Source organism: Psammomys obesus, unplaced genomic scaffold (assembly GCF_907164565.1).
Source record: "Psammomys obesus unplaced genomic scaffold, mPsaObe1.curated_primary_1811, whole genome shotgun sequence".
NCBI lineage: Eukaryota > Metazoa > Chordata > Mammalia > Rodentia > Muridae > Psammomys > Psammomys obesus.
Genome location: NW_026592586.1, coordinates 697,665 through 724,713, shown reverse-complemented (window position 1 = coordinate 724,713; position 27,049 = coordinate 697,665). Strand labels below are relative to the sequence as shown.

At 45.9% G+C, this 27,049-nt stretch overlaps 1 protein-coding gene across 3 annotated transcripts in view; it reads left to right on the top strand.

Moving 5' to 3' along the window:
* Positions 1 to 27,049, top strand: part of Carmil1 (capping protein regulator and myosin 1 linker 1) — a 269,047-nt gene that overhangs the window by 86,309 nt on the left and 155,689 nt on the right. For all 3 annotated transcript variants that reach the window (XR_008720958.1, XM_055614493.1, XM_055614492.1), the window contains exons 3-4: positions 22,254 to 22,304; positions 26,689 to 26,748. Coding sequence is in view for 2 of the 3 variants with exons in the window: in XM_055614493.1 (XP_055470468.1) it covers positions 22,254 to 22,304; positions 26,689 to 26,748 (111 nt within the window). In the remaining variant the exon portion in view is untranslated. The remainder of the gene's footprint in view (positions 1 to 22,253; positions 22,305 to 26,688; positions 26,749 to 27,049) is intronic.

Below are 27,049 nucleotides of genomic sequence, written 5' to 3'. Positions count from 1 at the left end.
CTCCAGGTACCGGTGACTAGAGTCACCCGAGGTGAGTGTCGAGACTGAAACTCCAGCCTCTGGAAGAGCAGAAAGTGAGTGCTCTTCACTAGGGGCCATCTCTCTGTCCTCTTCTTCCCTAAAAAAAAAAAAAAAAAGAGGAAGAATTGGAGAGACTGAAGAGCTATTAGGCTCGACAGGAGAAGAGGCTAAATCGAACATTCTTAACAGATGCCTCTCACTGTCATCAGTGATGATGGGTTTGTCCTCAGCATGTGAAAGCTGCCCGCAACTTCACTTCACTGCAGGATGACAAACACTGGGGCCGGAGCTTAGGTGGGGGAGGGGGGGGCGGGTGGCTAAGTATCCCAGCATTCTCTGCTTCAGGGGGCCAGGTCTCAAGTCAGATCCACCAACAAAAATGGCTTTCAGCCAGCACTAAGGAAAGCAAATGGGGGTTCACACAGTGCCTTCCAGGCATGGCAGCTCCGCTTACTGCTCTGGGGAGAGGACTAGCTGTCCTCTCCTGTCGGTCACCCAAGGGGCATACTAGCCCAGCTACTCAGAAGAGGCAATTGGCAGCTAGAGTACCTGATGGGAATCCAGAAGCTTCCACAAAGGGCGCTGCAGAGGCTGTGGTTTGCGTCTTCATGGCAGTTGTCACCTTTGCACAGGTGCTGTATGTTGTCAGGGAGAACACTGAGCATCAACACTGCTAAAGGCAGGCAGAGGTACTTTGCCTGGTCTGGGCTGTGCTGGATCAGAAGCAAAGGGTGACTCACCACACCACACCAGAGTTCTGCACCACAGGCTGTGTCCCCAGGTGGAGCACTCAGGAGCTTTCTTTTATTTATTTTTATTTTTATTTTTATTTTTTTGTCAGATGCAAACCTTTTGAAATTGGCTGTCAAAACCGGAAAGTGAGCTTTGAGTACTGTTTGCTGGTAGGCCTCCTTCAAGGGAGACTTGGTGGTTGGGTGGCATGAATATCTGTGATTAGAAAGGCCTTCTCTGGGCACTGTGAGCTCTTTTTTTGTTTGACTGAGAGTATTTAAGAGCTGGGTGCCTTGGCGCGTGCCTGTAATCCAGCAGAGGCAGGTGGATTTATGTGAGTTCCAGGCTACCCTGGTCTACAAAGTGAGTCCAGGACAGTCAAGGCTACACAGAGAAACTCTGTCTCAAAAAAAAAAAAAAAAAAGGAAAGAAAAAAGAATATTTAATTTTATGCATTCATAGTCATGCACCACCTGGATGCAGTGCCTGGAGAGGCCAGAAGAGGGCGAGAGAGCCCCTGGAACTGGAGTTGGAGATTGTTTTTAGCTGCTGGGAGTCAAACTCTGGTCCTCTGCAGGAGCAGCGACTGCTCTTCAGCTGGTGAACTCTTTCTCTAGTCCTGGATTGTGATTTTTTTAAGGATGGAATAGCCAGGTCATAATATTGGGTATACTTATTCTAATTATTCATCCCTACATTTAATTTAGTTCTCATTGAATTGACTTACCTGTGTTGTACTTTGTCCAGAGTACTTGGGACTATATGCTTACATACATCAGTAAGAAAATCTTAGCCATGTTTACTTATTTGGCTAATATTCAGTGCGTTGCAGAGTTTGGCTCTGATGTGCTGGATTCACAGCGCAGATTCACGGGGCTTTCACATCTGCTCTTGAGTCTTTTTAGGACAGATTCTTGCAGCGGGGGATGGGGTAGCCGTGGATTATTCTGTGCCTTACTGTTCAGAGTACTTCTGCCTAATCACGGGGACAAACGGGAGAGGAGCTCCAGGCTGACTGGCTGCTTGTTGGCAGGTTTGATCATGCAGGCAATGGAATTAATCTTGGCTTTTCAAAACGAGGAGGCTGCAGATCGTTTCTGGGTTGCTCCTGTGTACGGCTCTTGCTTTCTTGCCAGTGTGGTTGATGCTCCCTTTGGATCTATCAGGCAGGTATGGCTCCTCATACCTTGGAAATTTGGTATGGGCAGGCAGCCTGGTGACCAGCACATTTAATTATGTTGCCAATCATGATAATCATTTGCAAAATGAAAATACTTTCCCTGTGAAAATCAAGGACACAATTTAATTTTGCTATCTCCAGTGTAGTGTTTGTTATTGAATTATTGATGTAGTGTAGGGGTAGGAATTGGAAAACAGAAACACCCCAGGATCCTACTTCATGTATTAATACTAGCCAGGCATAAGGCATAGCACACACCAACACATACTAAACACTGTGTAAATTCTGGTTATCAGTACAGATGTATTTTTGGAAAAACCTGTCAGAATTTGCTTGGAACTGGCAGGCAACAAGTGGGCATTGTCCTGTAGCACATCTCTGAGTCATTGACATTGCATGCCTAGATGATCCAATTTTAACCGTTCAGGTTCAAGGGGAGTTTGAAGTGCTTCGAGGTGTAAGTCTACATTTGAAAAAAAAAAATAGTAGGTGTTCTGGGTGTGGTGGTACATGCTCTGTAAGCCTGGTACTTACACCTTAGGAAAAGGGTGCAGGATTGCCCCAAGTTTGGGATCAGCTTGATCTACATAGTGCATCTGAGGTCATCATGGACTTTGAAACTTTGTACGAAAATGTATGCTCACGTGCACAAATAGAGAGATATCTTCATCATCATTGTCATCATAAACACCACCATTATCATCGGTAGCAGCAGCGGCGGCGGTGGCCCATCGGCATCGATTAATAGCCAGTGAGTTGCAGAAATCGCTGGGGAGATAGTTTAGTTGGTGAAGTGCGTGCTCTGCTGTCATAAGCTCTTGAGGTCAGATCCCCAGCAGCTAGGTGAAAAGAGGCGGACGTGGCGTACATATCTGTAATGGTACTGAGGGGGAGGCATAGCCGCGTAGACCCCTGGTTTCCTGGTAACATCTCAGATAATTCTGTGAGCCGTTTGGGAGATTCACCTGAGGGGTAAGGCAGGACACAGGAAGTGGCCTGTTGCTTGGCTGCAGTGTCTTCTAATCCAAATGGGCCAAGTCTCTGTACGGATGGCAATAACTTAATTATCACAGCCAGATAGTGCCAGTACCAGAACAAGACCTCTCAGGGGAACGGCATTTATTTGTGCATTATGTGAAGCGGGAGCGAGTGAGCAGGTGTGGCAGAAAGTCCCCTGTGCCTAGGGGGCAGTGACTTCGCCACTGGTTGTGTGCTGGCAAATGACTTTCACTTTGAATACCTTCTGGAGTAAACAAAAGGCAAGAGTAGACGGGAAGATGTTCCGAAGGCAGACAGAAAGGACTTTGAACAAATGGGTAGGTGGGTGTTCCCCAGCAAGCCTCAAAAGTTGTCAGAACACGGGTTTGCCTGCAGGTGAGCTGGGTGTTTGAGGTCTTCTTGACGAAGACACGCACTCCCGGGTCTCCCGTATGTAGGGAATGTGCTCTGCCGCTGAGCAAATCCCTAGACCTGGATGAAGCATTTTTTTGAGAGTCAGAAGTATGTAAGAGCCATGTTGCTGGTAACTCCTCTCTCTAGGACTGAGGTTGTAAACCTGGAGAGCACAGAAAGGCCGCATCTGGTGGCGTCTGTCTGAAATAGTGGAGCATTCATGGTGGAAATGAAGGCTTCAAGTTGTCCTGACGTTGTGTTTACCTAACAATGCCACCTTCATGGGGCCAGTTTCCACTCAGTGTGTTGTGAGCTCCCCTCTCCCACCACCCTGCACATCCCATATCCATGCTTGCACCCTCAACATTACCCATGTGTTTCCTCATTTTGGGATCTGTGATGCCACTGGGCTTCTCTGACTGGGGACCCGTCAGCCTTGCACCTGCCTGGGAGGATTCAATGACCGTCAGTTGGAAAGTATTGTGGGGAAATAGCGCTGAAGCTCTACAGACCTATTTTGTCATGGTCCCCTCTACCAGTACACTGCATAGCTACTATTTACACCGCCTCTATTTGTGATGTTAGGTACTGTAAGCGAGCCAGAGATGGTTTAGTTTGTAAGGAGACCTACACAGTTTACATGCAGATGTCGTTCACTTCTTTAAAGAGCTTGAACATTCAGCATCATGGATTTGGTATCTCCAAGGTCCTAAAATAAATCCCTCAGGGATACGCAGGGGCAGCGTAGGAAATGTCAGCAGTTTTATTTCAACAGACACTGAGACGACTTCAAAGGGATCCATCCTTCAGCGTCTCAGTAGATGTTTAGAAATTAAGGAGCTGTCCATCATACATTTTTATAACTGCAAATCTTCTTTATGTCGCAAATCCCCCTGCAAAATGATAGTCTCTTGATGTTTCAGTTGGATTAGAATCTGAGTAGCAAATCTTTTCTTCAAAGTCTAAAATGTAATAACCCGTCACCCCTCATATATGCATATATTTAATTCTAGGCACTGGGAAAGCCCAGTCTTCACGGACAGGAAATCACTCGGTGGGGCGATTAGAGCCTGGGAGGGCAGGGAGGCTGATGCTGGTATGGGCCACAGCAAGGAGGAGTAGGTCCCGTGATAGTCACGGCTGGGACGTAGTCACCCTAGGCCACACGTTAAGCATTAAGAAGTGGTAAACAGACCCTGAATTTCCTATGCAGAAAACGTCTCCATGTGGCAGGAGCCGGTTGGGTTACATTGTCAGGAAGTATTTTCCTTATAAATAGGAGGTTGGCTCATAGCTCTTCCAGTGGCAATTGCTTATTTTTAAAAAGGGCAAAGCTAGGTATGGTGGAGGAGGCCTGTGACCCCAGGAGTCTGAAGGCTCTAGGTCAGGAGCATCGTGAGACTGAGGTCAGCAGAACAAGACTCTATGTAAAACAAAGTAAGCAAACAACTTTAGAGTGTTGCGAAGGTAGAGTATGTGCAAAGGAACCTCCTAGATGTTCTGATTTTCCTGACGGGAGTCAGTGGTACAGGGCTCACCTCCCAATTACCTTCTCCTGCACCAGAACACTGGCTTTATTAATATATGTTAGGGCATTTGTTACCAGGTTTCCCTTAAATTTTTCTGTATGCTGTCACTAAACCTGTCAAATTTTCAAAAGCTGTTTTGTTTTGTTTGTTTTTTATCCCCTTGGGAGTGGGGGTTATGTGCTGTATGCAGCACAGCTTCAGGGACAGACCTGACTATGACATTGAGGGAATAAAGAAAAGTCAAATGGGTAGACACAGGTTCAGAAAGAAAAGCTGGGATCCGGTGGTCCAGGCTATTCTTGTTTATTATAGATAGTTGAACTGAGAGACGGCTATTACGTAGAGCTGAACCAGAAGGCAGGCTTAGATAATCTCAGTAGGAGCAGTTTCTTTAGGGGTCATGAATTTGGGGCAGGGAAGCTATAGTGGAAAATTTTCTGCATTGACTATCAACATCCACACAGAGGAAGGTTTTGCCATTCCTGAGCCTCACCCAGAGATAGCAGGGGAAGGCTTTGTCCTTTATGATCTTTGATATGACCAGCTCATGTCAACGACACACACCCACTCAGGCCTTCTTCTGCTCCCAGCATTTTCAGACTCCCTCTCCCCATCTCTCCCTCTTTCTTCCTTTGCTCTAAGGATCAAACCCCAGCACGTGGCTAGCACGTGTTCTATACCACTGAGCTACACCCCAACCCCAGCTTTAGCTAATATGATTCAACAGCCAAAGTAAGTCTGATGGTGTATTTCATAAGAGATAGCTGTTTGTAATCCGTAGGGAATATGACTGTTCATGAATAGTCATTCATTATTGGCAAATTTTTTATTAGTAATTTACTCTGATGTCTTTTAATTAATGCAGGTGGCTGCTGGGCTTTCCCAAAGGCATGGCTTCTCTCTGGTTCCCTTTCCTGGGAGCAGGTGGTCATCACAGTGCACACTTCAGTGTGGGGCCCAACCCAGGACCTCCAGCAGGTGTAGGGATGCTAGTCTATGCTTCTTAGGGAAAGAGGTGTTAGATGAGCCCCTAGGTCAGCAGTTCTCAACCTTGGGGTCATGACCCCTTGGGGAGGTAGAATGATCCTTTCACAGGTGATTAATATCTGGTATCCTATATGTCAGATATTTACATTATAATGCAAAACTGCAGTAAAATTACAGTTATAAAGTAGCAACAAGCACAATTTTATCGTTGGGGTCACCACAACAGGAGGAACTGTATTAAGGGGGGGCACAGCGTTAGGAAGACTGAGAAGCACTGCTCTAGGTTCCTCCATTGTTCTCAGATGTTCATCTTTCTTCCTTCACTTCCGATGGTCTCTGTGCTGTTGTGATCCTATTGAAGGGTTGGTGTAAGATTGACTCTCCCCTTCAGTCGCCTTGTTGGGAATTACTAAGGATTTGCTACACATTATAGAAGCCATTAGGCATATGTGGTTGTCTATGCAAGTCAGTTTCAGTGAGGTAGGGCGATTAATATTTAAGCTAGTATTTCTTCAAGTGCGTAACTCTAGGTGCACCTGGAGGCTACCAATCCGAGGAGCGGAGCAGGTGCCGCAGACACTAGACCTGGAAGGAGAGGGCTTCTAGCCACTACACAGTGAAGGGTGCTGAAGATTCTCACAGCCAGTTCACAAAAGGGCCAGGACGGCCTTTCTGTCTGGGGCTTGGCAAGTTAAAAGAAACTATGTTTCTTCTTTGAGGCTAGTTTTTAATCAGTCTCCCTGTGTAACATTATTACGCAGTTGTTGCTGTTGTATTTGAAAGACACTTTTAGGGGAAAACAGAGAGGTGGGCCTTTCATGCTAACGTCCACTTTCTTTGTTCATGTGTTTATCCTGTTCTTTCATTATGAATTGTTTCGAACATGTAGAAAAGTAGTTGACACACTGTTCATCCATAGACGGCCACTTAGTTTCTGCCATGGGCATCTTACTTGACGCCTGTTCAGGCCTCTGTCATTAGCCAATGTTTAGAAAACTTGTTTACAGAGCAGGAGGCTCCGTGTCTCTCTTTTTCCTCCCCCCCCCCTCCTCCTCCTCCTCCTCCTCCTCCTCCTCCTCCTCCTCCTCCTCCTCCTCCTCCTCCTCACAGAGTTTCTCTGTGTAGCCCTGGCTGTCCTGGAACTCGCTCTGTAGAGCAGGCTGGCCTCCAACTCAGAGAACCTCCTGCCTCTGTGATTAAAGGTGTGTGCCACCACCGCCCACCAAGGAAGTTCTTACTCTGAATGCCCAGATTGGGGGAGCCACAGATAGGTCGGAGGGGGAGGTGGGATGTGGAAATGTTAGCCCAGGTGGTGTGAACTAAGCAGACAGAGTATGTTGTCCGGCAAACTTGGTGGAGGATAGAACATCCCTTCTACTCAGCCTTACGCCACTGGTATTTACTGAGTGTTTATTGCTCACGTGGTTCTATGCTGAAAGCCTTTACAAGAGCCTCCATCTAATCCTCACGGCACTCATGTGTGTCAGATACTGTTGTATGTCGGTTTATATGAGGTAGGATGGCCTTGGGTCATCACCCGAATCATGCAGCTAATGAACAGTGGGACAGGCTCCGACATGTCTGTCCTGGAAGTTTTGCAGCATCTACCGCAGTTATGCCTGAGGGGATGATCTGACTCGAAGAATTCTCGTGCTTTGTCTGGCAGCTCCAGGTGTGGCCACAGTAGCTGTTGCTTTACTTCCAGATCTTGGGCTTCACCGCAGAGCTTCCACGAGCATGTGCTGCTTTAGCACAGCGAGGCGCACTTCAGCCTTGTCAGGGACAGCGTGGGAAGGCCAAAGGAGGAAAGTCCATCCCCAGGCTCCCCTACGCTAGTTCTGAGGGCCTGAGCTTCTGTTAGGCTGACATGCACCGTTCCTCCCTGCATGTCTAGAAGATGAGAGCTACTGTCAGTCTTCCCATCATGGGGGTTTCCCATGGAGTGACACTGACATTTCTTAGTATGAAAATGGAATTTTGACTTATATCCCCTTTCATTCTAAAATGCTTTACCTCCCTCTCCTTTCCCCAGGATTAGGACTAGAAACTTTTAAAGTGCATTTCCCTACTCCCCACCTGTTAACTCAGGGTCATACATACTGTAAGCTCAGGCCAACCTGAAACTCAACTGTGTGGTTCAGTGTAGCCTAGGACTCATTGCGCTCCCCCAGCTCAAGTACTGGGATTACACATGTGAACTACCACAAACTGAAGTCTCTTAAGGAGATCAAGCCCAAAGGCTTGCCAGTGTTCTACCATTTAGCTACATTCTCTAGTAGATTTAAACATGTCTTGAGATGGGGAATTAATAAAACTACTTTATTAAGGAGTATGAATAGACATCAAAGTGATCAGCCAAGTGCTGTCGTGACAGCACTGCCCGTCTGTAACCTGTGGCACATAGTATTATAGTTGAGAAAGTGCGTTTCCATCGACACTGCTTTAGTGTTGAAAATTCACTCATCCTCAACATGTTCAGGGTCCTCACAGAACACATGTTAGGTCGAGGACATTTGGTACCGTGCCAAGGTAGGGGCAGTTTGACTGTCTTCTTAGTCAGAGGAGCCTTGCTTCGCTACTCTCTAAGGGACCAGGCTGGATAAGAAAAAGGAGCCAGCCTCAGTTCCATATGCAAGAGAGAATGTTAGTAATTGGCTGATAATACTTCTGGCTTAGACTTGCCATGTACCTGCAGTTTGTTCCAGCATGTGAAGTCCTTAGTGTAGTTAAGCTTACCTCACAGGCACTGACGATTGGATGATGCTAATGCTGTTTAACTTTTAAATGTATTACAGTGTTTGTGGACAACTGTGGGACTCTGTTCTCCTGTAGGACTTGGTTCTCTCTTTCTACCATGGATGCTGGGGATTGAACTTCTCTTGTTACGCTTGTGTGACAAGTGCTTTTACCCGTTGAGCCACCCTATACACCCAATTTTAAGTTAATTTGGTGATTTATACTTGTTTTATTTTTTTTTTATAACATCTAGGTTCTGATTTAATAATTTTGATTAGGGATTTATTTGATATTTTAATATTCTCACAATGAGGGAAAGTTTATGTGTATAATTTTCTACATATATAGAGATGCTTTTCTAATTGCACAGCAACTATAAGCACGCTGGACTAAAACAAGGGCCATCAGCCTTTAATGACTCATTCAGGATGTAGCATCGTGCCTTAGTGGTGTATAAGGCAGAAACTCAGCTTGCTGGTAAAGTAAGCAATGTGTTCTTTTGCCAGTATCAGGTTTTCTTTGACTCAGGAGTTTAGCTGATTTAAAAGATGGCTCTAGACTTAATTGAACTACATCCCCTATTTACCTCTGGGATACGTAAGTTAGTGGTATTCTGAGGGTTAGCCAGGTTGATGTGAAAGGCAAGGTTGATGACAGGTTGTTCTCCAGCTGTCAGGCATGGTTGTCCTGCCCATTGAATCTGTTAGGATTCAGTGGGAGAACAAATGGACCCTGTTGCGCCAGTAGGCACCTCACTAATGGGGCTCAGCCTGGCCCAAGGGCCTGGTTGTGTGCCGGGCATCCTGGTAGACTGACCTCAGGACCATTGCTGAGATGCGTGGATGGTTCAAAGTACAGCCTAAAGGACAGACAGAGACTGCAGCTCTATTTATTGAGCAGTTGGCATTTTGAAACTGGTCTGCCAGATGCCTTTGAACTGGGAGACTAAGGTCTTGTGTATAGTTTCTCTTGTCTCATTTTGAAGTAACTTTTCTCTTCATCCCTTCCTAAGCCCTCCTTTTATGATTAAGATGGGATACATGGTGAAGGGGGCTGCTGTTCATCTTCTGCTGTGAATCTTTAAAAGGGAAAAATACTGAGACTAACATAGTCTTGTCATTCGCTGTGATCTCAGAGGAGAAATGAGATGTGGATGCTGTGAAGGGCTTTGAACTTAGAGCCTGGAGGATAACTCTTAAGTCTTTATTTTCATGTGGCACTTAAGATGTTAGCATTGAGTCCACATCAGGGGAGGAAACTGCATCTGAATGACATTGCCAGAGTGAAGGATGGCCTGTAAAATGGTAGAGTTGCATAAACACTGGAAAAAGCTTGTCTTAAACACACTTATGTGCAGGACAAGGGACTTTGGTGGTAATAAAATAGAACACGTCCTTTTATTAGAGTTTATGCATTTATTTTGTTTGTTCATTCTAGTTTGTGTCCTGTTCCTGTGACAAATACCAAGACTAAAAGCGTCCTGGAGGGGGAGTACTGGGTTTATTTTCAGATTACAGGCTCATCTTCGCGGAAAATCAGGGCAGAAACCGTGGAGGAATGCTGCTCTCCGGCTCATTCATAGACTGTTGCTCAGCTGCCTTCCTTATGGGTCCAGGACCACCTGCCAAGGGGATGGTATTACCCACAGTGAGCTGGGCCCTCCTACATCAGTTAACAATCAAGACAATCCCTCGCAGACATGCCAAAGACCAACGTGATAGAGACAGTCACTCTATTGTGACTCTTTCTAGGTGATTGTAGGCTGTCAAGTTGGTAGTGTTAATGGGACACTTGAAAAGTAATTCATGAATGTTTGCTGGTTAGTATTTTTTTTTTCCTGAAGGTACATGATCTAATATAGTAGTCACCAGCCACAAGGCCCATGTTAATTTCACAGAAGACAAATGAAATTCTCAGCTACTCTAGTCATATTGCAAATGCTTATTATACTTACTCTGTCCACATGTGGCCAGTGGCTTATATATCAGGATATCCACAAACAGAACATTTGTGGAAAGTTCTATGACAGTAGTGTTCTAGAAGAAAGGATAGCTTCACCCTTTTTCTCCTCAAAGTTACTCTTTGAGTATTTGAGAATTGGATCATTGGTTTTTATATTGTTTTGAAGTGATGAAGGCACAGGATGGAGGTTGGACATCATTCTCCTGACAAAAAAGATTCATTTCCCTCTGTTGAGAATAACCATGCCACCATTCTGATAAAGCTTCAGGAGGATGCCGAAAAACCCTGGAATAAGTTCTATGCTTTTAGTAAAGTTTTTTTATTACATTTGTTTACTTATTGTGTAAACGTATGTATGTGCATGCATATAAACAGGTACACATGTGGAGGTCAGAGGACAACTTAGTAGGATTCTTTTACCATATTGGCCGCAGAGATCAAGCTCAGGTCATCAGGCTTAGTGGCAAGTTGCCTCTACTTCCTGAGCCGTCTTGCTGGACCTGTTTGCTTTAAAGTTGCACTTTTCCTATAAAGCTTTCCTTTGCCTAGGCAGGTGTGGAGGCAATGTAAAGTTGACCAAGAACTCTGCAGGAACAATTTCAGTTGAGTTGTGGGAGAGAAGTCAGTTTTGAATAGTGGGGTAGTGACTTTGTACCACAACTTCGGACCAAGTACACAGCCTGTTTTAAGAAGTTGTGTTCAAGGGGAAAGGAAGCTGAAGGGGGCCTGCAAGATCTGTGCGGTGTGCATGGATAGCAGTCTGTCAAAGGGAAGTCCTATCTTAATCCTGTGAAGGTAGGCAAGATGTCTGGAGGTTTTATGGTGGGATGGCTATACTCCCATCTCTAGTAAAGGAAGAGGAAGTGAAAGAGGAGGAGGATGACTTAGAAGTTGCAGACAGAGAATTAGATGCCTGATTCTCAAAGAATCAGAGAAGCTGGGGAGATAGCTGGTAGTTAAACACTTGAGTGTTCTCTGCAAAGCTCTAGGTCTGAACTCAAGCAACACGACAAATAAACAGAAATTAAATCTTAAAGTTGGGCAGTTTGAAGTAATAACCAGCCGAGGCCAGGGTATGGTGAAATGGTTAAGAAGGTCCAGCCATGGGAAGACCACAACAGCCCCTGGGAGCCTGACGATGCCAATGCATTTTGAACACTGTGTTCATCCTTATGACAGCCTGATTAAGGTCATGCTGTGTGGCCCTTAGTTCTATAGATGAGGAAAATGGGCACAGAGATAACGCTTCCAAAAGTCCCATGCTTGTCTGGTTTTGTAGTGACTCAGAACGCACACAAGGGTGGTCCATCTTTAGGGAGTAGTGTCCGAAGTGAATGGAGGCCCTGTTGTTCCCAGTGACAAAAGTGGGGCATGTAGGAAGAGTGGAGCTAGGAAGACATGTGAGGTCAGCTGAAAGTGCCTGGTCTTTAGTGTCCCAACTGGGCTAATCCACCCACCTCCTCTAAAGGCCTCACCAAAGGCATGTTGGAAGTCAAGAGAACTTGACAGTGGTTAGGTAAGAGGTTACCGGGAGAATTTAACTTGTCCAGATCCCACCCTGTCATTCGTTGTTACTGGCTGCCATCATAGTCCCCTCTCTCCTTATTCATCATCTCTGAAATGAGTGCATATTCTCATTCTCCTCTGCTCTGTTTTCTAGTATTGTTAAATACAGCCTGGTCCTTCTGCTTTGTGCCACCTGCACTTTTGCAAAGTGGGGGACTATTTTGTAACTTTGCAGAAGGAGAGAGAATATATATATATATATATATATATATATAATATAAAAAAGAATATATATATTATATATATATAATATATATATATATATTCTTTTTTTTTTCACTTGATGAAGATTCTAATATGACAAGGGTGGTGGAGGGAGGGATCCCCTGGGCTGACTAGGAAACCCACAGGCGGTTAAGGTGAAATGACGTGAGTTGGTGGGCGAGGGGGTGTGTGTGGCAATGGAACGACAGCAAAAAAACAAATGGCACTTCACATGTCTGTCCCGCACTTGTCCAGTTGTTGGCTGTCATCACCGCTCCTTTTGTCTGAGGACATGCTCTTCCGGAGTGTGCACTGCTCACAGACACTAGCCGTAACGGTCCCTGTCTGTCCTTTGGAGGGACCTTGCATGGTGTGACCGTTGTTGGGTGGGATACACAGGGTGGAGGTCTGACCTGGCGCTAGATTTGAGGTCTGGCAGGTCTAGATAGACATGCTTACACGCATTGATTGGCAGGGGCCTCCACGTGAGGCTTCCAAACAAGCCCTCTGACCTGCGTCTACAGCTTTGCATCTGTCTCATCTTCATCCCGGGCCTAAGAAGGTCCCATTCTAGGGCCTGAGCTCATGCTGCCTTCAGTTAGTGAGGCGCCCAGGGTGAGTGTTGGGAGCTGTACGTGGTCCTTTGGAAAGAGTTTGGCAAGTGCTCTTAACTCCTGAGCCATCTCTCCAGCCCTAGGACACTTTTCAAAAAAGGTTTGTTTCTGATTGTGTGTCGCTAGTAGGGCACTGTCGTTAAAAACGTTGTGCCACGCCTCTGTTTTTAAGAATGTCATTTAAAAAAAAAATCATGTGCTAGGTTATGGAATTTTGTATTACCTGCTATTTTAAAAAGAAGGTATGAAGTAGAATTAAGAAGTGACTGGAGATGGCTGTTCATGCCTGTAATCTGAGTACTCAAGGGGCAGAGATAGGATAGTTGTGGTAAGTTTTGTCTACGCAATGAATTCTGTGCCAGACAGTGTTACACAGAGAGATCCTGTCTGTTAAAACAAACAGAAAACCCATCAAGCATTGATAGTGTTTTCAAGTAGCACATGTTTACCTGTGAGGAAAGGTTCCATTGGTTTGTTTCTTTCACACTTGACATCTTCCAGCTTGCGGTAATGGGATAGCATGAAGAATGGAGCGATTGTGTCTGACAAGCCGTGTGTAAACATTCCATTTCTGTGTGAGCAGAAATAACCAGGCGGGAAGAAAGGATTTGCACAGGTGTTAGAGCACAAAGCCTTTGCTGGCGCCAGGCTCCAGAACAGAAGCTGACCTCAGCGGCTTCTTGTCCCTTTCTGCAGGACCAGGGACCATCCTTTTCTACCAGGGACCTGTTATTCCTCGAAGTCCTCATACAACAAGGGCAGGAGAATCTCAGAACCAGGGACTTCCAGAGGGGGCCTAAGCAATGGGCCTAACCATGGTGGAACGCAACTTAGAGACTGGTTTGAATGTTTATTCACTCCTTCACTTCATTCATTCCTGAATATCAGGATCTCACTGGTCTTGCTCTCATGGCCTTCCTTTCTCTCAGGACTGGGATTACAGACAAATTCTCTCTCTCTCTCTCTCTCTCTCTCTCTCTGTTTATTTTTCAATTAAATTGATATGAGAGTATTAATTTTCTAATAAAAAGATTTATGTATAATGTGCGTGTGTGTCTTAGTCCATATGTGTACTATGTGTATGCATTGCCTCTGTTGGCCAGAAGAGGGCATCAGATCGCCCCGAAACTGGTGTTACAGGTAGTTGTGAGCTATGCAATGTGGGTGCTGAGAGGGCTCAGCACTTAAGAGCACTTACTGCTCTTCCAAAGACATTAAAACTTATTTGCAGTGGAGGAGGGTTCCCCTTTCTCCACAGCCTCTCCAACATGTGTTCTCACTTGAGTTTTTGATCTTAGCCAATCGATGGGCATAAGGTGAAATCTCCGGGTCATTTTGATTTGCATTTCGCTGATAGCTAAGGACGTTGAACATTTCTTTAAGTGTTTCTCTGCCATTCGATATTACTCTATTGAGAATTCTCTGTAGCTCTGTACCCCATTTTTTAATTGGATTACTTGTTTTGTTGCTGTTTAACTTCTTGAGTTCTTTATATATTCTGGATATTAGCCCTCTGTCAGATACAGGGTTGGTGAAGATATTTTCCCAATCTGTAGGCTGTCATTTTGTTCTGATGACAGTGTCCTTTGCTTTACAGAAGCTCTTCATCCATTGCTGGTGGGAATGTAAACTTGTACAACCACTCTGGAAATCAATCTGGTGCTTTCTCAGACAATTAGGAATAGTGCTACCTCAAGATTCAGCTATACTACTCCTGGGCATATATCAAAAGATGCTCAAGTACACACCAAGGACATTTGCTAAACCATGTTCATAGAAGTTTTATTTTTAATAGCCAGAATCTGGAATCAACCCAGATGTCCCTCAGTTGAGGAATGGATACAGAAATTATGGTACATTTACATAATGGAATACTACTCAGTAATTAAAAACAAGGAAAACATGAAATTTGCAGGCAAATGATGGGAACTAGAAAAGATCATCCCGGGTGAGGTATCCCAGAAGCAGGAAGACACACACAGTACATACTCACTTATAAGTGGATATTAGACATATAATATAGGATAATCATACTAAAATCTGTACACCTAAAGAAGCTAATCAAGGAGGACTCTGGGTAAGATGCTCAATCTTCATTCAGAAAGGCAAATGGGATGGACATCGGAAGAGGGAGAAAACAGGGAGCAGGACAGGAGCCTACCACAGAGGGCCTCTGAAAGACTTTGATACTCAGCAGGGTATCAAAGCAGATGCTGAGACTCATAGCCAAACTTTGAGCAGAGTTCAGGGAATCTTATGAAAGAAGGGAGAGATAGAAAAACCTGGAGGGAACAGGAGCTCCACAAGGAGAATAATAGAGCCAAAAAATCTGGGAACAGGGCCCTTTTGTGAGACTGATACTCCAAAAAAGGATCATGCATGGAGATAATCTAGAACCCCTCCTGCATGGATGTAGCCCATGGCAGCTCAGTGTCCAAGATGGTTTCCTAGTAATGGGAACAGGGACTGTCTCTGTCATGAACTCGTGGACTGGCTCTTTGATCACCTCCACCTGAAGGGGGAACAGCCTTACCAGGCCGCAGAGGAAGACAATGCAGCCAGTCCTGATGAGACCTAATAGGCTAGAGTCAGATGGAAGGGGAGGAGGACCTCCCCTATCAGTGGACTGGGGGAGGGGCATAGGAGAAGAGGGAGGAAGGGAGAATGGGATTGGGAGGGGATGAGCTTGGGTATAAAGTTAATAAACTGTAATTAATAAAAATTAATTAATTGATTGATTAATTAATTAATTAAAAACTTTATTTGCACTTGAGTCACCCAGCTGGGTTATTCATTCATGCTAAATCCAGATGCCCCTCCCCTCACATTCATTGCACATGGTCATGCTATAAATTCAATTATTACAATATAAAGGGATACTATGTAACATGTCCCATGTAACGGAATTCCCATCAGCACTTTGTGTATTAGACTGCTTAACTTTCCTCACAGCTCTGTGAAACACAGATGGTATTTTAAAGGTCTTAATTACATTTTTGTGTGTGTAATGTATGTGTGTTTGCACCTCTGTGTTGGTGTTAGTGTGTGTATGTGTGTACACGCGGCGGCTCCAGGTTGATGACAGGTGTCTTCCTCGATCATTCTGTACTGCACGTATTGAGTCGGGATCTCTCACTTGAACCCAGAGGTCCCTTATCCAGCTAGTGCGGGAGTTAGTTTGTTCTATGGATGCCCTGTCTCCATCTTCTAAGCACTGGCATCACAGGTTGCTGATGGGCCTACCTGGCATTTTAGCTCCATTCTTCATGCTTTTATGGTAGGCATTTTAACCACTGAGCCACCTCCCTAAACCCCAGCCCCCTTTTTTCCCTTTCCCCATTTCTCTTCCTTCCTTCCTTCCTTCCTTCCTTCCTTCCTTCCTTCCTTCCTTCCTTCCTTCTCTTTTTTTTCTTTTCTTTTTGAGACAGGTTTTAACCACGTATATAGGCTGACTTCAAAGTCACTTACCCTCCTTTTTCACCCTCTCGAGATTTGGGTACACGCTGCCACAGTAGGCTCCTTGTCCTCTATCACAGAGGAAGACAGATGCTGAGACACAGCGAAGGTTTAGTCATTTGCCCCAAGGTCATAGAAATAGTAAACACGGAAGCTTGGGATTACAGCCAGACACTCTGCTAGACCCAGAACCCACATCAACTGTCTTATAACTACCTATGACTCCAACTACAGGGGGTCAGGTACCCTCTTTTGGCCTCCGTGTGTACTTGAACTCATGTGTACATACTCCCACTTGGACACACACAAGTATGTTATAATTAGTTGTTGTTGTTTTTTTAATGCCAGGATGATACATGGAACAAACTGCTATGTTTATATAACAATAAAACCCTGTTTACAAAAGTATGAGGCTGGACATGGAAACACAGATACACTATACTTTATATTCAGTTATAATTCATTTTATAGCATGCCTATGATACGATTAAACTGATAGGAGAGCCACCTAGGTTTAGCCTGAATGAATAACCTTCCTGGGTGACCGAACTATGAACAAGTTTTAATATTGCTGGAAGAGCAGCAAGTGTTCTCAGTTGCTGAGCCATCTCGTGGGGGTAGCTCACAACTTAGCAGTGCTTAGGAGACAGGAAACTTGCAGGTTCAAGGGGAGCCTGAGTGACATGGCAAGCCTCCATGTCATAAGACTAAAAACCAAACCAGATAAGCAACATTCCCCACCAAACCCCACAAAATAGATGGGTATCTGCTTTTGCCATATGGCCTGTACTATGCGAATCCTGTTTCCTGGTTGTATTGTGCTGTGAGAACACTCACCAGTGACAGTAGAAGCCACACTTGACAATCAGGAATGTTGCTTCAGTTTTAAAAGGGATTTGGGACCCGGGGTGGCCCTACCTTGAAGCATTTCTGAGGTTTTTATTTTGGGTAAAGTGTCCTAGTGCTTCGGTTAGAAAGTCTGGTGGTTACCGCAGCTGTGTGTGGTGCTGAGAGGCTTTAAACCAGAAGTGAGTGAGGGCCTAGCCTCTCAGCTGTGCACGAGTCTCTCAGTATCTGCCACTTAGAATTTTCTGTAGCGGCGGCCATGAGTCTCATCACTTGCTTTGCCCCTCACTCACCTGTGTGTGTGTGGTGGGTTACACAGGGCTTGTTGTACAGGATGCCAAAGGAGAAAAGGAGAAAAGGGAAACTACTTTCATCATTTAGTCTGCTTGGAATTTAGTAGGTGCCTCAGGATAGAAGACTGTGTTCAATGTTCAGCATGCCACCTGTACTGGCATGGATTTAGGCAATGAAGTTAAATGGTTAACATTTTTACTAGTGTTCAGAGAGAGGGAGAGAGAGAGAGAGTTCCAGAGTCCACCTCAGAATGTATCACCTCTGTAAGAAAATGCAAGCATGTCTGCTAAGCTGTGTGCTCTGCCAGTGTAGCGAGGTTTTAGAAAATACTGCAGATGATGCTTTGAATTTGGATTCTTGTGGAAGGAAAGATGCTTACCTTTCAGTGAAGATCAGATAAAAGTCACTAAAGTTGGCACTGTGGGTGCACATTGAACCTCTGTGGGAGAATGAGTCTTATGGGGATGCGGGTCGAAGGTGATGGCTTTGCTCTTGGTGATGAGGGTCCCTTGGCTAAGCGTATCTGCTCTCTATACTCCAGTGTCCTTGTTTCTTATAGTCAAGGTCTTAGTAGCTCATGTCTGGAACTCACTGTGATCCTTCTGCCTCATTGCCCCAAGTGTGAGTACAGGTGTGAGCCATTATGCCACATTTCTCCCTCTCTCTCTCTCTTTTTTACTTAGCAAGGGAATTCTTCTTGTCCAAAGTCAAAACCGGTCCATTAGCAGAAAATTTCAACTTAGGGTTTGCCTTAGTATTTTTTTTTTTTTTAACAAAACTGACGAAGTGGACCTTCTTAATCCTTGGGACCTAAAGAAAGAGTTATAAGAAAGGTTGTGTTGAGCAAGTGTGTGCTAGGTGCTGGAGAGACACTCTGCTCACCTGTCCACCTTCCTATTGTTTCCTCATCGTGGTCCCGTGGGTGGCTGTTCTTGCTTGGGTTTCAGGAGCCCCATTTCCTCCCTCGTTGCTTGTCAGTTATCACCCCTCACCTACTGGGAGTGTCAGCTCTGTGCAAGAAAGTGAGAGAACCAGACTTCCGATCAAAGTTTTCCCAAGGCCAAAATCCACACACAAACGTTGACCTGGGTTCCCAAGAGGAGTCTCACTACCAGTATTGGAAATGTCCTCAGAAATGAGGAGGTTTAACCATGATGGAGGCCATGTTCAGTGAGTAGGTTTGGGTTTGAAAATGAAGAATCCGCCACTTGGTCCCCCGCTGATGGTGCTGTTAGAGAAGGTTGTAAAACCTCTAGGAGGTGCAACCTCGCTGCTTGCGTTGCAGTAGGAGGCCTGCTCTGCTTTCTGGCTGCTCTCTGCTTTGTATCAATGGACATGGTGCCACCAGCTAGCCACCTCTTACTCCTTCTACCATGCCTTCCCTTCCTCAAGGGACGGTATTTTCTTGAACTGTAAGACCAACTAGCCCTCCTCCCTTAGGGGATATGGTCACACAAGGTGACAGGTTACATCTCCCCACGAGCATGACACTGGCTGTTTCCATATGGGTGGAATCCATACCTCTGCCTGCAAATCTTCTCGGGCTACATCCTGGAGCACTCTGGAGACTGCATAGATGGGGATTCCCAGGCAGTTGGAGCCTCATTTATTGACTGAGTCTCCCCTCCCCCTTATGAAGGAAGAGGCATGATTCAGAATAGTAGTACCTGCAGTATGTAGTCTTGTATCCAGAATTGAAGACCCACTATGCTCTCAGGCTGCCAGTCCTGGGGAAGAGTAGGCCAATGCTGAAAGAACTACTCTGCTTTTACTCTGTGACAACTTTTCTTAGAACCGCCTTATGACTCTCAGAGGGTGGGACCAGCCAACACAAAACTTCTATGGCTTGTCTGTCTTCCTTCAAAGCCTGGGCTCTCACATGGATGAGTCTCTTCTCAAACAATGAATTTCGAACTGTGTCCAACTTCAAAGGGATGCTGTGTACTTACACAGCATGACCACAAACACTTGTACAGACAGGAAGCCAGCTCACCAGGCCACAGACGGTGAGCCTGATCATGCTGGGGTGAATGCAGAATGATCGTTAGAAATGGGTACACCTTCCCGTGGCCAAGAAATGGTCTTTACTCAAAGGGGAATACGTGGCTTTGCCTTTCTTTGCCATCTCTTTTGTGTTTAAATGTACTAATAGTGCTTAATACCCAGCCCGTGGCCTCCAGAAATACCTTGTAATGGCATGGGTGGAAGGGGAATGCCAGGAGAAGACCCACCGGTCGGCTGACCCTGATGGCTGCTGGAGGGTGGTGTTTATCCCCAAGAGTAGCCACAGGGTAGGAAGGCTAGCGATGCCATATGCTGCTCTGTTTCGGTTGCTTAAGTGTGTGTTTTGAGATTACTTTTTAAGACTTATTAATTAGGTGCACACAGGGGACCTCGTGAAGTGCATAATTTCCCGTGTTCTCATCGTGTAATGATGTCCAAAGGCATCTTCTCATTTTCATTCATAGTTTGTTCACCTTCACCTGTGACTGTGTTGCAGATGAAAATACTCTCCTGAAATGCAGTTTTTCTTCCGTGATTGGTGTCTGTTGCTTTTTTCAGAAGGCATAAAGAAAACCCGGGATCTACAATGATTCTTTAGAGAAAGGGCTGAAACAAGAGTAGGAAGTAGAGGAAATAGGAGGTTGTAGCAACAGAGAAACCTGGTGGGAATAGTGGCACCATTGGCAGAGAGAGGGGTCTGAGGGGGAGAACGGGGAGACAGTGATGAGAGATGAAGACTGAGAGGTCTCCATCTTGACACAGGCAGGCAGAGGCATGTGCAGACAGTGACAGAGACCAAGCCACAGCTGGAGAGATGGCAGCAGGAAGGCAGTTTGACTCACCACTAGGAGCTAAAGCTTTTTCTTCGGCTACCACTCATCCCTCTGGCTGCTGATGACCTGGGTATCCATTTGCTTCATAGGCTGTAATGTTCCATGTTTTTCCACGTGTTCCACATTTCCCAAGGAATGTGGCTCCTAAAGGAAAGATTGGAATCTGGCTCTGTAGCAGGAAGCACCCCAGAAGTGTAGCCGGAGCCTCTGGGACAGAACGCCAGCACTGCCATGTGCTGCCGTGATTGCTGTGGCAAGATACTGGGGCAGAGCTGCTCACCACACATTAGCCAGGAAGCAGAAAGGGAGATGAGGGGCCAAGACCAGGATCACATAGAAAGCCCGTCCCTGCTGTGCAAGGTGGATGATCGCTGTCTACCCCAGCTTCTTGTGTGGGAATAAAGAGAGTGTTTCTCCCATAGCTTAAACACAGGCACATATCGGACTGGTCAGTGCACACAAGAAGAATTGACTCATCCAAGGAGAGAGGTACTGGTACCCCAGCGCTCTCCATTGAGAAATGGAGAATGCATGAGATGCGTTCTTCCTACCAGGAGGTGGTTGCAGCTCTTACTCCCCCATGTCCTTCCTGCTGTTCTGTCTCACCCGTAGGCTCAGACACAATGAACTCAAGTGGTTGCGGACTGATATCTGGAGCTGCCAGCCAAAAGAAATATCTTCTCCTCTTAGATTATTTCTCTCAGGCCCTCTGCATCCTACATTCATCCTCAATGACCAGCCAGCCTCCCTGCCTGCACTTATCTTGACATTTTTCATGTTTGTTGTTTTGCTTCTTTGCCTGGCCTCCAAGAGCTGTGGTTTAACTTGGCTTATAAAATCTTCAAGTGTAAATACCTTCTGTTGCCTTCACCATCATAATGTATTAGAGTCGTGTAGAGCAGGCCAAGCACTGAAGATTTTAGATAAGAATAGATCCTGTGCATAGCCCCCTTTCCCCCTCCCTTATTACTGGAGACTGACCTGGGCCCTAGTGCATGCTAGCTAAGCTGACCACTGCACTATATAGCCCCCCCCCCCCAAGTCCTGATCTGTAGCTTCTTTGATTCTATTCAAACCTAGGATTCCTAGATTAGGACCTAAGTCTCATTTGTTGAACCAGGACGTTCTTCAGGAAATGAAGGAAGGCAATTCTCCTGTTATTACTTGCAGGGCTTCAGCCTCTCCTTTCTCTCCTTCAGAAGCTCATGAGGCCTGTGGGGATCTCTGCAGAGAGCCCATTTAGATAATGGACAGGCACCCTGCTCAAAGCCAGGCACAGGCTTCATTGTATTCATTGTATGCAAGGCAAGAGAGGCTTATAGGCCATAGGACTCCATGATGTCCAGATGTTATTAGCTGGTTATCAGAAAGAAAGTTCCATAATATCCTGTCCAAACAAAGTTGGAGATGGTCTCTTGGAAACTAGCCTGATTTTTCTGCCTGTGTGTTGTATGTTATCAGCCTGAGCCTTGATGGTAGAAAGCAGGATAGGGGAAGTGCAAATGAGAAGGCACCTAGGCACCTGGTCGCTCACTAAGTTTGCTGTTGGTGTAGCTGACTTAGGACTCTGCAACGTCACCACATTCCAGTGTCCCGCCCACTGAGCACAGTGATCCAGTCTTTGGACTGATTGCTTGTCAGAGAGTTCATGGGTAACTTGTTCACTATAGGCCTCGAGGCAGGCACCCCTACACTGGAACTAATACTGTCAGACCCGGGTCGCCTATTCTTCTGTGGCAAGAGCCAAACCACACCACAACACTGAATCATGCCGCCTGCCGCAGTGATAACGGGGAAGCTCTTAGGATATCGGTGTCATTGAAGTCAGGCAGGTGAGACCGAAGCCCTTCGGTTCCGTTTGTAAGCCCTGATGCCAGCATCCGCTTTTGTGTTGCAGGTGCTCACGTCATGCCGAGCCTTCCTTCTGTCAGCGCGCATCCCCACCAAGGTAAGCAGTGATGGGTTCTCCTTCCGAGATGGATTGGCAGACACGTTCAGTGAACATCCGTGTGCACGCTCTTACACAGATCCACAGATAGTCAAATGAAGGCGCATCCAGTCTTTTGACACTTCAATATGAAGCTGTTAACCTCCACATATGTTGAGTTGCCTTCACAGCTGGTCTGGAATGAATGCTTCCTGCAGGTTGGACAAGCCTGCTCTGATAAACATGCTTTCACAGATCCATTACACACACATAGCATTTAGGCTGCCACTGGGTCTAGAGTAATCTTGGCACACATGTTTTTGTTTCACTCCTCTCCAGAATGCCCTAGAGGTTGTCATGAAGGATGCTTTTCATTTTCTTTCAACTCCGTGGGTAAAGGCATCCCAAGAAAAATGGTGAAATATTTTGTGTCCCATGTCCCCAGGCTCTTGGTTGCAGTCACTTTTTCTCCCTCAGTTGTGCTGTGTCAAGTCCCTTTGATGTTCACATCAGTTCAGTAGTAGCAGCTTTTTTCAGTCGGCCTTTGACATGTGGGAAATAATCTTCGTGATTCTAAAGGGTGCCTGGCAGGCTTGAGCTGTGTAGCCCTTCAGTCTGCCTGTGAAAAGGAGCACTTCAGACTCTCCTTCTATCTCCTCTCCTCTCACTCCACCCCTCCCTTCCCTCTCCTCTTCTTTCCTTCTTCACCTCTTTCCTCCTCTTTCCCCTCCCCTTCTGTCTCCTTGCCTTTCTTCCCTTTTTTACCCTCCCCCTCTTCTTTTCTTTCTGCCCTTTAACTTCCTCTCCCTTCCCTCCTCCCATTCTTCCCTTCCCTGTCTTTCCTTTTCAACCCTCACCTCCCCCCCTTTTTTTAACCTTCCCTTCAATTCTTCCTTTTCCTCCCTTCAGTCCCCCTTCCCTCATCTCTTCTCTTCCACCTCCCTCATCTCTTTTCCTCCCCACCCCCCATTTCCTTTCCTCATGTTCTTCCTTTGGCTCCAGACTCCCTCTGTACCCGAGGCTGACCTCGAACTCACAGCAGTCCTCTTTCTCCGCTTCCCAGGGGTTAGCCACATACTACACTCCACTATTGAACTCTTACCAGCTTCTCTAAGGAAAGACACTTTAGGTTCCAGCCCTTTTGACATATAAAGTGACGCATGTTTTCTGTGTTAACTCTCTCTAAAATACCGAAGGCAGAACTGGTTTGGTATTACACTCCAGGAAGCCTTAAAACAGAAAAGGGGCGGGAGTAGTGAGGGCAGGGCACATCCAGGAAGGCAATATGTAACAAAGCTAATGCGGCCTTGTTGCAGAGGGAGCTGTTTCAGGTTTGAAAAACAAGTAGCTTGCCCGTATGAAGGGAAGGCTCTAAAGCTGAGTGTGATGGTTCTTGTGTGTGATTCTAGCACTAGGCTGGTGGAGGCAGGTTCAGAGGTTAAAAGTCACCCTCAGCTACATCATGAATTCCAGGCTAACCTGGGCTACCTAGTAGGTTCGAGGCCAGCCTGGGCATTATGAAAGGTACTGTGTGGAAAAGAAAAAGAGAAGACTCGTGTGTAATATTTGGATAAGCATCTCAAATATATAGATATATGCACAAAGTTGAGTCCCATGTCTCAGGGCACTCATGAAGAATTCGCTAGGGAGAATGACACACACTTATAGTTCCGGTGTTGGAGACAGGAGGGCTGCTGCGAATTCAAGGCCCTCCTGGGCTATATACTGAGTACTAGCCAGCTTAAAGAGAAATGGAAGGGGCATGGCAGGGGAAAGGGGGTCTATGTGATGCTGGGGGTTGAACCCAGTGCCTCATATATGTTAGGCAAGCATTCTACCAAGTTATAGACCTCAGCCCTGCCTTAAGCATGTCTGATAACAACCTTGGCCCCGACTGAGGCCAGGCGTGGCCCATCATCATTTATTGAATGTTGGGCCCTTCCCACCTTCTGTTGGTTTATTGACCTTGAAGTTCATCTTGGAGGACCACCTGCAGTCTCGCCGGGCTTCCCTGGACCTGCCAGCCCAGTGAAAGCACAGTGTAAGCATCTTAGCTGTGGTCCCATCTCCCATGACAAATTCACAAAGGTGACAGGTTCCCGCCTGGTGACTGACATCAAGCGCAGTGTTCATGGCTGTGTCCCCACCCAGAGTCTGTTGGAGTCGATCATAGCGGGGGTTCCATGGTGTAATCTTTATGTGGCAGTTAGCTCAGGTGCTTCAAGTGAGAGCTCTTTTCCATAGCAACAGCTACTGCGTATGCCAGAAGGGAGTGCCGGTGAGATTTTAGAGGCCAGTGGAAGTGAATGATTAAGAAGAGCGACACCTTGAGGACCACACAGCTGTTACTCCACACAGAGACGTGCCTGTCCTCACCCACAAAGCAGATGCCTTCAAACGCTTTCAACTCCTCATCCTTCTGCCTCCACCTCCTGAACGCTGTGATGACACCACTCCTGGTTGACGTGGTGCTGGGACTCAAACTCAGTGCTTTGCACATACTAGATAAGCACTCTGCCAACTGAGCCATACCCTTGGCCCCCAGGGTCTCCATTTCAAAAGGAACCGGAAGTCCTGCTATGCCAGGAGCGTATCTGTTAGGCTTGACCGAAATAAAAGCTTTAGCACTGCAAAAGAGAGCTCAACGTCAAAAGTACATGCATAAAGTTTTTAAGCAATACAGGTGGGTAAGTATACCTTCTTAGGACACGGTTGTTGGCTTTAAAGACTTTAATCCAGTTGTAGACCTTGGTAATATTAGGTGGAAAAGTTACTGTAACTGAATGTTTCAAAATATAGGTTTCCAAGGGTGCATGTAGCTCATAGAAGAAAACACATCATTCCCCTTTGAGTTTCCAGATGGCACATAGTAGGCTGTTCAGAAGTGTTGACTAAGCAAATATGAAAGGATGAGTTCATTTATTCATTCTTCGTACCACCCCGTCTAATGAAGTCTTGCTATGTAACCCAGCTGGCCGTGAGCTCCTGGTAATCCTCCTGCCTCGGTCTCCTGAGTTCTGGGAGTACAGACATCAGCCACCACACCAAGTTCTATGAGGCTAGCTCCAGAAATCACTGTGCCTCTGGGTGTTCAATTCTTGAGATCTGTTTTAAATATTTTGTGCTACTGGCACACCTTGGCACAACATGCCAGCAGGGGGCAGAGTTCAGACCCTGTGGGTTGATTGTGTGCTTGTTCCTTAAGCATGACAGTTGGCCCTGTACATCCACTGGTTTCACATCTGCAGATTCTCTTATATGGATCCAAAATATGTGAAATAGCCCAGCAGACATTTTCTCTTCATTCCTCCCCAGGCAGTTTGACATTGGCATTTACTCTGCACCCCCATCCTATTAGGCATTCCGGGAGCTGTAAAAATGACTTATGTGACATGCACAGTGTACCCTGGTGGTAGGGACTTGAACTTCTGCAGATTGCGGTGTCTTTGGGCATTCCTAGAATTTTCCCGCAGGGGTACCAAAGGATGCACCCGTGTTTCTAGATTTAATGCGCGATGGGGTACACACACGATCGAGTCCTCTCCCACTGTCTTTCAGTCTTATGTCCTGTGACCATCTGGTGTAAGTGAGATGAAAGACTGCAAAACTAGGGCAAAGGTTAGTGATCACAGATAGATCCAGAAACGTACTGCAGTATGGAGAATGTTTAGAATGGAAATAGGGGATGATTACAGGAGAGGAAATATAGGGAGGCTTCTTAAGTCAAAGGACGCAGCTGAGTGGTAGGGTGTTTGGCTTGCACATTCTGGGTTTTGTGATTAGCATCATAAAAATAAAAATAAATAAATAAAATATAAAAGAAATAATTTATGAGAACATAAGAAAGAGTAGCTTTATTTAACTACATCTATGCCATAGAACATAGTTAGAATTCATAAATATTGTATTCATCCAAATCCATCTCAGCCAGGAATTTTATGGATGTTTGGGGAGAAGGTGACTTCAGTGAGTGTTCAGAGTGTGGCCCAAAGGGGAAGGCAAAAGGTTAGAAGAAAGGGCCAAGCCATGGGGGCTGAGGCTTTCTGAAGCGCCATAGTGGAGAAAAGGGGGTGATTTGTATTTGGTGGCTGGGTGTCCCGTAGGCGTTTGCCAATGTATACACAGTGGAGCAGAGTTCAGGCTTTTCATTTGGCTTGAGCCTCAACGGATTCAGGTGCGCCGCTTCCTCTCTTCTGTTTGCCAGGCGGGTGAGGCCTCTTTTGAAGTCTGATGAATCTGAGCTCTGTCATGATGGACAGAGATTACCAAGGCAGCCTGTCCTCAGAAGATGCACAAACCTTACTTAGCCTTGGGGTATTCTGATTATAACATGTTTTGAACCTCAAATGATATGTCTTGAAGCCCTCATTACAGTTCTCTGCTTCCCCTTTCCCCCTCATTACAGCTCGAGTTAACCTTCAGCTATCTAGAGATTCACGGAGTCATCTGCCACAAGCCAGCTCAGGTGAGTGTGAGCTCTGGGAGCCTGTCACTTCGAGGTTACATCCACGTTTTTTTGTTTTTGTTTTTTTTTTTTTTTTTGTTTGCTTTGTTTTGTTTTGTTTTTTAGACAAAACAGCAAAGCAAGAGAAGAGTAGAATTTTAGGAAGGAGAGGCTGCAGAAGCTGTGTGGGTAGTGGTCAGGAGCTCATGATAAGAAAAACAGTAACAGAGAGCGCTGATCAGCTCCCGTGCCAGCTACTGCTGTGCACATGCCTGGCCCGTTTGGCATGTTATATGACAGGTATCAATATCAAAGCACCATG